Source organism: Leptonotus elevatus, chromosome 1 (genome assembly GCF_054856555.1).
Source record: "Leptonotus elevatus isolate MCC_2025b chromosome 1, RoL_Lele_1.0, whole genome shotgun sequence".
In the NCBI taxonomy this organism is placed as follows: domain Eukaryota; kingdom Metazoa; phylum Chordata; class Actinopteri; order Syngnathiformes; family Syngnathidae; genus Leptonotus; species Leptonotus elevatus.
This window is the reverse complement of record NC_141239.1, coordinates 20,516,950-20,530,598: the sequence shown is the minus strand read 5'-3', so window position 1 is coordinate 20,530,598 and position 13,649 is coordinate 20,516,950. Positions and strand designations below refer to the sequence as shown.

The 13,649-nt window shown below is 41.6% G+C and overlaps 1 protein-coding gene across 1 annotated transcript in view; it reads left to right on the top strand.

Moving 5' to 3' along the window:
- Positions 1-13,649, top strand: part of obscnb (obscurin, cytoskeletal calmodulin and titin-interacting RhoGEF b) — a 78,648-nt gene that overhangs the window by 43,422 nt on the left and 21,577 nt on the right. The window contains exons 43-55 of the mRNA XM_086082546.1: positions 178-252; positions 976-1,050; positions 1,753-2,019; positions 2,148-2,414; positions 3,852-4,118; positions 4,436-4,705; positions 6,025-6,291; positions 6,532-6,810; positions 6,912-7,169; positions 8,425-8,691; positions 9,611-9,883; positions 12,371-12,637; positions 12,790-13,338. Of these exons, the coding sequence (XP_085938672.1) occupies positions 178-252; positions 976-1,050; positions 1,753-2,019; positions 2,148-2,414; positions 3,852-4,118; positions 4,436-4,705; positions 6,025-6,291; positions 6,532-6,810; positions 6,912-7,169; positions 8,425-8,691; positions 9,611-9,883; positions 12,371-12,637; positions 12,790-13,338 (3,381 nt within the window). The remainder of the gene's footprint in view (positions 1-177; positions 253-975; positions 1,051-1,752; positions 2,020-2,147; positions 2,415-3,851; positions 4,119-4,435; positions 4,706-6,024; positions 6,292-6,531; positions 6,811-6,911; positions 7,170-8,424; positions 8,692-9,610; positions 9,884-12,370; positions 12,638-12,789; positions 13,339-13,649) is intronic.

Below are 13,649 nucleotides of genomic sequence, written 5' to 3'. Positions count from 1 at the left end.
CAATGGCCTTTGGTGTCAGGCTGCAGTTGGTTTGGAACAGCTTTTCGGTTGTCACTGGTTTACTTGATAGCACGTTGCATGAATAAGACTGGCTGTCTGTTATGCCCTTGTTGTGTTACCAAATAGGTAGGTTGAAGGGAATGAAGCACTGTAGTTGACAATATTATTTCTTCTCAGCCATGAAGCTGCCAGCTTCTCTCCCTGCTGCTAAGGTGGGAACAAAAGTACTGGAAAGTAAAGAAAAAGTGGAAGGTATTAATGTTTACGTGGCTTTCAGCTTTATGTGCTTTGTCCAGTCTGGAATTTAAACAGTTGTAGTTTTTGTTTGTTTATTTGTTTGCTTTTTATTTTATTTCCATTTATTTGCATCTGCAATCTTAAATACTCAGTTACATCATGGCTGAAATATGATGTGAAATACTGTCAATGGCCAAACTTTTTCTTTTCTTTTTTTTTCTTTTTTTTTAAATCTACAGATCGGGGCTCTTGTGTTTGCTAATTGTACTGGCTGCATGTGGATTGTCATCTGTATTTATGCAACACTGTGTAAAAAAAAAAGTCCAAAGCTTTTAATGTGTGGCAGGAAATATAGGAAACTGTAGATGGTAATGGTGTTTAGTTGTTGGTGGTGGTGGTTTTCTTTCCATTTGTTGTAAAGAATTAGTGTAATGCATTGCTGTGATTTGCAGAAGTATAATTTTTATGGCTTAGCTTTTGCTGTTTGGCTCAAAGTGTCCGTGGTTTTCTTCATGTTCTGCCTCTGGCTTATTTGTGGTTTTCTTGTATCTTTTATGTCAAATGCTGCTTTGGGTGTGGGGTATTCCCCTTGTCATTTTTACGTGTGTTTATTTTGGTATGATGCTGGCAGCATGCAGCTGTTTGTTTGACAGAAGTATTCAGCTTGCGGCTTTGCTCCGGTGATGGCCTTACATTTTTCACTGTTGCCATTGTGCTTAAATCATGTTTACATTTCAGCCAAAGGGACTGAAGCAACATTGGTTATTGCTAAAGATAAGCAGAAGAAGCAGGACATACATGAAACACTCAAAGGTAATGTCAGTCTATATGTTTTTTTTTTTTTTATAAATGGTGTTTGACATTTTGATTTGGGTGTGGGGGGACAGGTCTGGGTCTCATGGTCTCAAGTGTCCAATACTCAAAACCAAGTTGTTCATGATGATACGCTATACAAGTGGATGCCCATTTATGTGGATGTTAATGGCTGGCCATTTTCTTGCCCGCATTGGTTTTGATGGCTTGTCTTACACTTGGCATTGCTGTACAGTGCACACTTTGGTATTATCTTTTCTGGCTGCACACTTTGGTATTATCTTTTCTGGCTGCACACTTTGGTATTATCTTTTCTGGCTGCACACTTTGGTATTATCTTTTCTGGCTCTGGTCTTTCGTGGATTCAAGGGGGAAAGGTGTGACTTCAGTTTCTACATTATGCTTCACCTCAAAGACTTGTGAGCTCAAAGGATGAACTGCGAGTTTGTTCTGACCTTAGATGGGATTTAGTCCTGTGTTTGATAGACTGGAGAAAGGCTGAGTACATTTCGTATCTTCTTGTATGTGCGTGAAGTCGTAAAGAGGAATTTTGTTGTGTAAAACAATCAGGTACTTTTTGAGGCAAGTTCAAATGTTGTCTGTTGTATTTTTGAACTGGCACGAGTCTTCATCTGGTGTCCAACGTGAAAGCCATCACTCCACACATGACCAATTTTTATGATCCATTCCATTCGCCTCTAGTACTTCCAGTCACATTGCTCCGAGAAGTGGAAAGCCAAGAATCTGTCGAAGGAGAATGTGCTACTCTCCTCTGTGAGCTTTCTAAGCCAGGACTTCCAGTCGAGTGGAAGAAAGGAAGTCAACTCCTGAGTTGTGGACAAAAGTACCAGATGACACAAAATGGATTCCGTTACGAACTACAGATCTTTGAGTTGAAACCTTGTGACACGGGAACGTATTCATGCTCTTGGGAGGACACAGCAAGCACTGCCTCCCTTAAAGTCAATGGTAGGATGGATTCATCTCTCAGATTTAAGCTACCCATTTCAGCCTTTTAATCTTCTCTCTCCGATTTCCCATTTTCACCATCCCCGTTCCCGATTCATATTTCCTGGTCATTGCATTCTATCCATCAGCTCTACCAGTCACTTTTACAAAAGAACTGCAAGACCAAACAGCCGATGAGGGCCAAAGCGTGGCTCTGCAATGTGAGCTCTCCAAACCTGGCGTTCCTGTTGAGTGGAGGAAAGAAGAACTCGGTCTTTGTGCGTGCTCCAAGTATGACATGAGACAAACTGAGCGCACTGCCATGCTAGTAATCCACGATGTAGACAAAGACGACATGGGGTGTTATACATGTGATGCCGGTTTCCATCAAAGCACAGCATATGTGACTGTGAAGGGTATGCTGTTTACTTTTTAGTCTAAAATGGGGTACACACATAATAAAACCGTTAGATGTTGTTATTGTACTCTTAGAGAGACAAACTTAATAACAGATAAAACAGTGTAGACACTGTTATGTGTGACTTATCAGTGCCACAATGCAACAGAAACTCAATGGCCTGGTGGTAGAGTCTCCGCCCTGAGACTGGGAGGTCGTGGGTTCAATCCCCGGCCGGGTCATACCAAAGACTATAAAAATGGGATCCATTTGCCTCCCTGCTTGACACTCAGCATTAAGGGCTGTAATTGGGGGGTTAGATCACCTGACCAAATGATTCCCGAGCGCGGCTCCTGCTGCTGCTCACCGCTCCCTCAAGGGATGGGTCAAATGCAGACCACGGATTTCGCCCCACTTAATTGGGTGTGACAATCAGTGGTACTTAAACTTTAAGTAGGAATGTTCTTTTTTCAGACCGATACCGGTACGAGTACTCAACTCTTGAGTAGTCACCGATGCCCATAACAAGTACCGATACCACCGATTTCCCCCCCAAAAACAGTTTTCTTAAAATTGCATGAAACTAATGATAATTTTCTATTCTTCTCATTTCTAGTTCCTCATCATAAAAGGGCCACACTGATACCTTCAAAAGGTTGTGGTTTATCGGTCCAGTACTTGCTCATCCCTAAACAGACGTTTATTCCATCTGTAAATCCAGTGACACAGCAGTCATTTTACCACTTGTGAACTATGCAATAAGTGACAACTGCATTTAAATTTTACTGAAATATTAGATTTTATTAGCTGAATGTTTATGTTAATTCAGCAGAACAGAGATGTTTAATTTACCACCCAAAAGTTTTATTTTTGGTTTGCGTAAATTTGACAGAACTTTTCAAAAGTGTTCAATGAATTACGTTACGTTTTTGGCAAGATGAGGGCGTGCGCTTGAGCATATCTGAATACACATCCGAATTTTTCAGTGTGTGCAGATTGTATTTTAAAATGTGAAAAGTTAACGCTTACAAATGTAATTGATTGAAAAATTTGTTTACAGTAAATCATGCTTTTGGGGAATTAAAGAGAAGCTAAGAATAAACAAGGATCTGTCTCTCCTGGAATTGGGAAAAGTCATAAATAAGCCACATCTTTGTTCAAGGCGCAGTTGTTAAAGTTAAAAGATTGTCCAAATGTTATGATAGTTTAACATGAATTAGTATTATTCAACTTCCTTTTATGCCCCCTTAATTGTTCAGTTTCACATGACAATCTAAAAAATAATCATAATGTTTAGCATTTGAGATTGACGGTATGATCTCTATGCATCTCAGAGCACATCAGATAATGGGCCTTTGCTGACTATGTCAGACAGTGTGTGTACCCCGCTTCTGACTCTTTTTTTTTTTCTACCAGCAACATAGATCACAAATATAATCATTTCCTTTGTTTCTAGCCCAGCCAGAGCTTTTCAAATCCCAACTGCAGAACCTTGAGAGGCAATCAGGGGAGAGTGCCGTTCTCCGCTGTGAGACCACAAAGCCCGGAGCTAGTGTGATCTGGAGACACGGTGACGTGGTGCTGGCATCCAGCAGCAAGTATCACTTGAAACAGGCGGGGACGGTCTTAGAGCTCGTCATCTATAAATTGCGGGCGGCAGACTCGGGTGAATACTCCTGTGATACGGGCAGCCACAAGATCTCAGCCACCCTCACTGTGCAGGGTAGGCTCTTTGTCTGTTTTCTTCCCATGTGCACTTCTTTCTTCACAACTTTCGACTCAATTTGTCTTCTCTTGAGCATGAAGTCAACCATCACTGATTCTGTTTTCTTGGCTACATTTGAAATGTTCAAATGTAATTTGCCCTCACACGTGTGGACTTCACTCTTCTCCCAGCACTTCTACCTAACGACACAAACACTTGATATTCTGTGTTTGGTCACTCGTCTCATCCCATCACCAATATTAACACGCCTTCCTATTCACGTATTCGCCAAACACTTTCTCACCTCACCAATCAAGCATTCATCTCTCACACAGAAGTGGAGGTGTCCATTGTGAAATTCTTGGAGAGCTGCGTCGTACACGAAGGCGAAGACGTCCACTTTGAGTGTCTGGTCTCACACGAGGACGCGCCATCGGCTCAGTGGAAACTCCAGGATGTCCCGCTACAGAATAATGAGATGAACGTTATTATGACAGAACGGTGTACACACAGACTCATGCTTCGAGGTGTCACCACAGCGGACTCGGGCATGGTCACTTTCTCAGTGGGTAACCACACATCAACGGCCTCCCTGACTGTCAGAGGTAAGGAAATATTTAGCTTGTCATAACGGATACACTAACGCTTGGAATTTCAAACCTCATTCATTCCGAATGGTGGATATTCTTGGAACGTGTTGCTCCTAATCTTACACTCATTTTTCCTTTCCTTCAATGTAGACATGAATTTCCTTCGAAAAATTGCATTTGAAAGTATTTTTAGGTTCTGATGATCAGCATATGGTTACACAATTGTTCAATTTTGTTTTTGCCCACCTTGCTAACATGCCATGAATGCTGTGCTGTTAAAATGATTAACATTTTTCATGTTAACCCTTTTTGTTGACAACTGCTATGATATTTGAAAATATATTTGTTTTTTTCCCCCTCCCACATAGTAAATTCTGTAAATTTGACTCTAGAGTGGCACCAAATAGACTCAGTTTTAAAGTAGGCTAATATTTACACTTGGAAGAGGGTAAAATAAAGAATTGAAACACAAATAAAAGTCACTCAAGGGTTGAGGAACAAACTCACGACCTTTGGCTTGGGAGACTGCCACTAAATCGCCTGAGCTACACCCCTCCTACTGTTTTCTTACCTCAAGGAGGAGACCAAAAACATTGTTGGATGTAGGAAGATTCCAGCTAACACTAGCGATATACTAACACACAAGCAGGAGTTGCGTGGCTCAGGGAGTAGGTCGCCTGTCTCCCAAGCTGAAGGTCGTGAGTTTGTTCCACAACCCTTGAGTGACTTTTATTTATTTATTTTCTCAATTTTGTATTTTACTCTCTTCCAAGTGTAAATATTACTCTAAAACCGAGTCTGTTTGGTCTCACTATAAATGGAGTCAAATTTACTCTACAGAATTTACTGTGCACTTTTATCTGTGAGTTATTATATAATTTGTGTTTTAAAAGAAATATTAGGCATTAAGAGGGTGATCATATTTTGTTTTTATTTACAAACAAAAAACAGTGTTTATTTTTTGGGGAACAGTGTAATACCAACCAAGCACAATGCTTAATGAAAAATAAAATGGTGCCACTATAATAATACTCTTGTGAGTCTGTCCAATGACAGTACAGCACTGTGAAGGAAGGCGGGATTTATAGGAAGGTGAGATTTAAGATGGAATTCAGATGGCACGTTTATTATTCATCTGATACGTTGTCTTATTTTTCATTAACTTTCCATGCAAATTGAGATGAGATTGAGAGAAAACAGCTTACATTATGTGTCCAACTAAATCAAGATGTCAGGTCACCCTAGCTTAGACATTATTTATTATAAAGGCTATATTTCCATCTGGGAAAAAACACGTATAATTTATTCTAAGTGGCAATGGTCTTTTCCGACAGCCGCGCCTGTTTTTTTCAAGAAGACCCTGGGCAGCCAAGAGGGCAAAGAGGGTGGAAAAGTCACTTTGTGCTGCGAGACATCCAGCCCCGACTGCAAGGTGTCTTGGCGGAAGGGCTCAACTCTGCTCACCCACGGGGAGAAATACAGCATAGAGCAGAGCGCTGCTATTCACACTCTCATCATTCACAAGCTGAAAGCGGAGGATAGTGGGGAGTATAGCTGTGACACTGGTGACAAGAAAAGCACGGCTACTGTCACTGTGAAAGGTAAATCAGACCATCTTTCACCACTTGTCTTATTTTATTTATTTCACACACACTACCAATACACGTGAATGTCTTGCAAAGAACCTACGAAACACCAGTTACTAGTTTCCTATCGGCAGGGCTTTGGAAAAAAATATACAAATAAACATGATGAACAGCGAAACACAAATAGGCAGGGGTTCGCTGTATATATATTTTTTCTTCTTATTGTTCTTTGTTACCGACCTTGTCTGTCTTCAGAACATGTGCGTATCCTGCGGGAATTGCATGACATCACCATGCAAACCGGGCAGGACGCCGTCTTTGAGGTGGAGTTGTCTCACGCTGGTGTAACCAATGGGCAGTGGTGGCTCGCCGACAACCTCCTCCAGAACAATGATCTGAACCAGATGAGCACCGACGGCAGAGTGCATCGCTTGTCCCTTAAGATGGTGACCACTGACGAATCGGGAGATGTCGCATTTGTTGTGGGTGAAGAAAAAAGCGTTGCTTGTTTGCTGGTGGAAGAGAAACCAAAAGGTAAAAAGGGCAGAAACAACCAGATTCAACTTGGCAAATGGAAATCCAACACCAAAACTGAAGTGCTGAATGATCACTTCGTGCTTTCCTATTCCTCCCAGTGCTTATTGTCGAGAAGCCACATAACACGGCAGCATTAGAGGGCGAAACTGTTACCCTGGCCTGCACCATCTCTGACCCCAAGGTGACTGTGACCTGGATGAGAAACAATGTGGTCATCAAAGCTGGTCTCAAGTATGACCTGAAGCAGAACGGAGCCCTCCAGCAGCTTCGCATTCACAACGTGGTGCCCGAAGACGCTGGGAGGTACACCTGCGAAACCGTAGATGATCGGTGTGATGTCACCCTAACGGTGGAAGGTAAACCCTGACTAAAAAAATTGTTCTCTCCTGTCAATCAAACATGGTGGATGATTTAAAAGGAACAATAGTAATAATTTTTTCCCACAGTTTTAAAACAGTTCCCAGGTATTTTAATAACATGTTTTTGTCAAATCGCCTCAAGGATTAACAAACATAATACACTTTACATACCCTGATGGGGGAAAGCAAGCGCTCGTGAATACAATAAAAGCATTTTCACTCATAAAGGGAGCACTTCATACACTGAACTGTGCGTATGTGGCACATGGAGACATCAGCAAACACAAATACCACTCCACTGTGTTAATTACTTCACAGAGCAATGTGCTGCTTATCAGAAGCTAGCATTGTTAGCTATGGCTCATCTGTGCATCCACCAAAATTCAATGCAGCTCTGCTTACCTTTGGACTTTGATGCGATAGCAAGGGTTTTAAACTCGTGTAGGAAGCAAGGTTATTTAAGTTAACGAAATCTAATGAAATAGCTAAAGCTAAAATAAATTTAAAAAATTGGGTAATGAAATAAATTAAAAAACGACAATCATTAAAAAGAAAGAAGTCACTGAAACTACATTTTACGTTTACAAAACTAACTAAAACTAACAATAATTCTAGCAAAAATACTGTTCGTTTTTGTCTTTGGTAATTAATTTAATAAATGTGATTTTAATTATATTTATTCTAATATTAACCGGAGAAAGGATGTTTGAAAGTGTGTCGCACAGAAGTAATGTCATCTAGCAGCAGCCAATAGAAAAACACCTTCAGATGATGTCTTTCCTGGGTGACAATTTTGCATGCTTGACTTTTGGCTCCAATGGCTCCCATCGGCTTACCTGCTTTTTCATTTAACTTTAACTCATTAAACGCAACGCAAGGTAAGAAGTGGTAGGATGTGGGATTTCTTCATGATAGTGGCTCTGTATTTTAATGTTTCAGTCTTGTCCCTGGTCTTCGCTTGAAAGTTGCTCTGCATCTTCCCCCAGCCGGGCTGATTATATCATGGGTGGAGAAACACAGTTAGTGGGTTGGAAGTGCAGAAGGGCTTCCTCACTGATATATTTTCTGAAATAGTTGAAATAGTTGTTATAATTTCATGCCTGATGGATGGGCAGGCACCCCAGAACCCAACTATTTGGCATTAAAGTGTCCATTTTCCATAAAATGTATGTCCCCTTTAAAAGAGCCCAAGAGAACAGATCACCCATCTTGACATATTACTCCCAATTCTCCTATTTTAAATTCTCACCAGCTTCCCCAGCCTTCTTTAAGAAGGAGCTGCAGAACCAGGACGCCGTCGAGGGCGACGACATCACGCTCCGCTGCGAGCTCTCCAGGCAGGGAGTTCGCGTGGAGTGGAGGAAAGGAGGTGCAATTCTTGCACCTGGTAAGAAGTATGAACTCTGGCAGGATGGGTGCATTCAAGAGCTGCGTATACGGAACCTGGATACGGAAGACAATGGTTACTACACCTGTGACGCAGGAGATCAGCTTACCACTGCCTCTGTGACAGTGCAAGGTAGAGTGTTGAAATACTGTTTGATCTTTTTTTTTTCTTTTTTTTGCTGAATTTTTACTGTCAGAGGGTGTTATTTCACAGGGGTTCCTCGTTTTATGACTGTACCGAAAGAAGAAGTTTCGAGTTTTTAAATTTCAATTTCAAATTCAAATTTTTTTGTATGGCCTACAACTGTTTTTCATACCAATATTGATGGCTTTATTACTGTGTTTACATAGGTTTGTGATGGACTGTTGAGCAATCTGTCAAATTTTGGTTTGGTCACCTCTAAAGGTGTACTTTCAAAATACTTAAGGGGAAGTCATCCCCCCAATTTTTTGGGGACAATAATATGTTCTATGCTGCCCCACTAGTCTAAATATGGTGTTCTGGTTGATATTGTGTTAGTGGAATATGAGTTACGTAGCAAAATCCAGCCATTTTTATCCATCTTGGGGGGCAGCCATTTTGCCACTTGCTGTTGACTGAAGATGACAATGTTGCTCAGGTCTCAGGTAACAACCAATCACAGCTCAGCTTCAGAAAACAGGTGAGCTGTGATCGACTCAGGTCTCAGGTAACAACCAATCACAGCTCAGCTTCAGAAAACAGGTGAGCTGTGATTGACTGTTGCCTGAGCCCTGAGCAACTGTGATGTCATCACCAGTCGACAGCAAGTAGCAAAATGGCTGCCCCCTGAGATGGATAAAAATGGCTGGATTTTGCTTCATAACTCATATTCCACAAATGTAATATTAATCAGAATGTCATGTTTAGACTAGTGAGGTCAAATATAGCATATTATTGTCGAGAAATGTTCAATGTTGACTTCCCCTTTTTAAAAATTGGTTTATGTTTCCACTGTCATAAACAGGAACCCCTGTACCACTGAAAATGTACAGCCTGAGGTTGTTCCTATATCTCTATTTTCACTCAACAGTTAAAGAAGTCTACATTTTGTGCGGTCTTAAGACCGTGGACGTTTTTGTTGGGGAATGGGCAACCTTCTCTTGTCAGCTGTCTGGCGAGGCGCCCGGCAAGGTGCAGTGGTGGCTGGACGGCAATTTGCTGAAGAGCAGCCCCGTTAGTGAGATAGAGCTGAGCGAGGGCCACATCCACACACTCACCTTTAAGAACCTGGCCACAGATGACTCGGGCACTGTCATGTTCAAAGCTGGCAGTTTAACCTCAGCAGCCAAGCTCCTTGTCAAAGGTATCGCTTAAGTGGACATAAACGTGACCCAAGCAGAGATGCATTTTTACACCCTGCAGAAACTAAATGAATGCATTAAATGATAGTGATGAATCAATTTATGTATTTATTCATTGTTAATTTAAATATAATAAGTGAGTTCAGTGGAAACTCCAGTGTCAAACGCTCCAAAAATGGTGTAATTTAGACTTCATTTAAAATTTTGGGGGAAAATATGCCTCAAAACTTCAAACCTTCACGAGCAATGTCAGTAAATCTCATGAGTCTAAAGCGGAGTTCACACATGCCGATTTTTTACATCTTAACTTGATCTTGGCCCAACACATGGATTTGCGATTGTGAATGTGCCACAGGATAATTACTTAGAGTAAGCTTTTAGAGATATTCGAAAATGGAGTTTTGATTTTTGTATGGAGTTTTTTAGATGCTGCCACAAAAGCAGTCCACTGATGAAAAAGGAGTAATAAATGAGGAAATGTATAATGATGCTTCAGGCTGCAACATAAGTAATACAACTGATTCAATATTAATTACATGAACACGTTTTTGTTTTATCAAGCAGATGGTAACGTAAATTATATGTCCAAAACGTATATACTCTAACACCTGTTAAATGATATTACGTCACAATATCTGCATACATATTTTTGTTGCCTCTCCATTACACATTTGTCAGAGGTCTCAAAAGCATGGGTAGTATTACTTTTGTTTGTTGTTATTGTATCTAGTTGTAATTCTGAGGTTGGGGATTCAAATCCAGGCTCAGGCCCTACTTTGTGGCGATACATTATATATAGGTATATTCTCCCTGTTTTTGAATTTTAGGTTCAGTGTAGATTATAAATTGTCCATAGGTGTGAATAGTTGTTTGTCTCATTATATGTTCCACGATTATCTGCTGACCAGTCCGGTGTGTACCCCACCTCTAGCCCAAAGTCAGCTGAGATATGCTCCAGCGTCAGCCAACCCTGTACCCTTATGAAGAGCGGTACAGAAAATAGATGGATGGGTGGGTCTTAGTGAATTAAAATGATACTTGTTACACGGTCTAATACGTTTTTTGACACTGAGACGAATGAATCTGAGTCATTGATGTTGTCGTATGTTTGCCTAACTTTAGTGCAGGCAGTGTAAGTTCAACTCCCATTCAGTGCTGATGTGAATTTGAGAGTGAAGAGTTTGTTCGTCTTTATATGTGCCCTACGGCTGACCGGCGATCAGCCCAGGATGTAGTCTGCCTTTCGCCCAAAGTCAGCTGGGATAGGCTCCAGCTCCCCACGACCCTAAACAGGATTAGCGGTATTGTAAATGGATGGATGAAGCGACTGCATTACAAAAACTTGAAAGTCAACAAGTGTCACAGAAATTATTATGTTTGACTTGGAGATTCCACAGTAAATGTGAAAATAATGGCAATCATTTTTTTCTGCAGAGGTTTATGAAATTCTCAATTTAATGTACTCGTAATCTTCATATTGATGTTGTGTGTGCTTCAGCATGCATAAGCTTGTCATTTTATTAAAAAAAAAAAGTATGTCATGCATCTGGGTGTGGCACAAGAGCAAATTTTAAAACTCATTTGACTCATTAAAGCTTTTGTTTTGGATTATCTTCCTCTGAAATTGCTACGGCTATCTGACCTGTTTTGATCATACAGTAGACCCGATCTCTCTGTCTGTCTGTCGGTCCGTTTGTCTGTCCATTCGGCCATTCATTTATCCATCCATCCATCCATGCATCTAACATCCATCCATCCGTCCAGCTACTGTATGCACTTATTCTTCTTCAAATTTGTCATTGCACGCCGTTTATATTTACATTGCAAAGGTCCTAATTGAAACTCAAATTTTTTAATGATACATGGAGTGGTGCGTAACCACAAAACATTGTGGGCTCCGTATCTAATCTTTACTTGTAAGTACACTGATTGCACAATAAGTTGCAGTACATTTATGTATGCATGTGTTTGTGTCTAGAATGTTTGAGAGGTAACTTAAACTTTAGGAACATGGTGTGTAATATTGGCAAAGTGTCATTTTTAGAGGAAGTTTGGATAACCTAACCCCTGTGAAAGATGGGGGTCTACTGTATTTAGTCATGAAATCATTGTTTAAAATTAAGTCAATTAAAAAATGAAGAATGAAGAACAAACAGTGCAGTGCTGCTCCACCCATCCTTTCTGGCCTGTTACTTTCCACTACTGACTTCTACTTATTACACCATTTGACCAAATGAACCTGCCCTTAACCTGCAAGCACACCCCTGTCTAACATTTTGTCACCCATTTTTTTTAGTTTAAAATGCCATAACCATAACCTGAGTACATTTTGCTCTTTTTGACCCCCAATATTTATCAAGTCAATCCTTAAACTATTTACTCACTCTAAAAGGTTATGGGGGTTATAAAGGCCTCATGGCATGTGTTGCACAAATATAATCAGTCTTCAAGCACCTCCCTGACCCTTTAACGCCTGACCTCAACCTCAGATCCCACGGTTGAAGTGGTGAACGACATGGAGGACCTTAGGGTGGTCGAGAACCAACCGGCCGAGTTCATCTGCCAGTTCTCGAGGCCGGTGAAGGCCGAGTGGAAGAAAGACGGGCAGCCATTGCAGCCTGATGGCCGCAGGGTGGTAGTGGAGCAGGACTGGACTGTCTCTCGCTTGTACATTAGCCGCGTGTGTGCCGGAGACAGTGGCACATACTCCTGTGAGGCAGAGGGGACCCGTGTGGTTGCTTCGCTTCATGTGGAAGGTGAGCTCTCCTCCACATGGAAAGAGCACTGACCTTCAGGGACTCACCGACCTGTGAATTATGTGGCGCTATCAACTTATCTGCTGCTTTTCGTCACAATATCCAAAGACCACAATATTTTTTTATTTCTTCTTCCATTTTCTCCCCAATAGCAAAACCCATCAACATAGTCCAAGGCCTGGAGAATATGGAAACATTCGATGGAGGAGAAGCTTTATTTGAGTGCGCCTTGTCTCGCCCTGAGAACAAAGATTGCCAGTGGCTTCTGGATGGCAAACCGGTAAAGGAATCACCCAATGCTGAGATCGTGTCCTTTGAGAGCGGCCGTCGTCACCTGCTCCTCCTCAAAGAGCTGCGCATTAGTGACAGTTGCACAGTCACCTTCAGAGCAGGCATGGCATCCACGTCTGCCCAGCTCTCTGTCAAAGACTGGCAGCTGGGCGTGGCAAAGCAGCTGGAGGATGTGGTAGCCGCCGTTGGTGACAGGGTGGAGTTTTGTGTGGAGCTGACTGAGCCCGTGCCTACGGCAGAAATCGTTTGGTATGCCAACGGAGTGGAGCTCAAGCCCGGCGACTTGTGGATCACCAGGAACGAGGGATGTCGTTATCGCCTCATCCTGAGGCAGGCACCGCTTATGCCTCAACAGGAAATAACGTTTGCAGCCCGAGATGCCCTCTCTATGGCCAAGCTGTCCATTATCGGTAAGTCTTACAGTTTAGTTTGTCTTTTTTGTGGACGGGAGGTGGGTCTCAGTCCTGTTGCTACGTCTCCTCTAGCTTCACGATTCACAAGTGAGTGACGGCGAACTAACGTTGCATGCAGTATATCCTGTCGCGACACGTTTTTGGTAGCCAATTTACTTGGGTGGCCCACCCAAGTATTAACATGGTGTGGAAAACACTGTACCATATAAACTGGTCAAATGTACTCAAAACACTCATTGTAAAATTTACTTTCAATTTCTAAGTGGGGAAAAAAACCTTCACTAGGTTTTTCAAGTAAATATCATTTT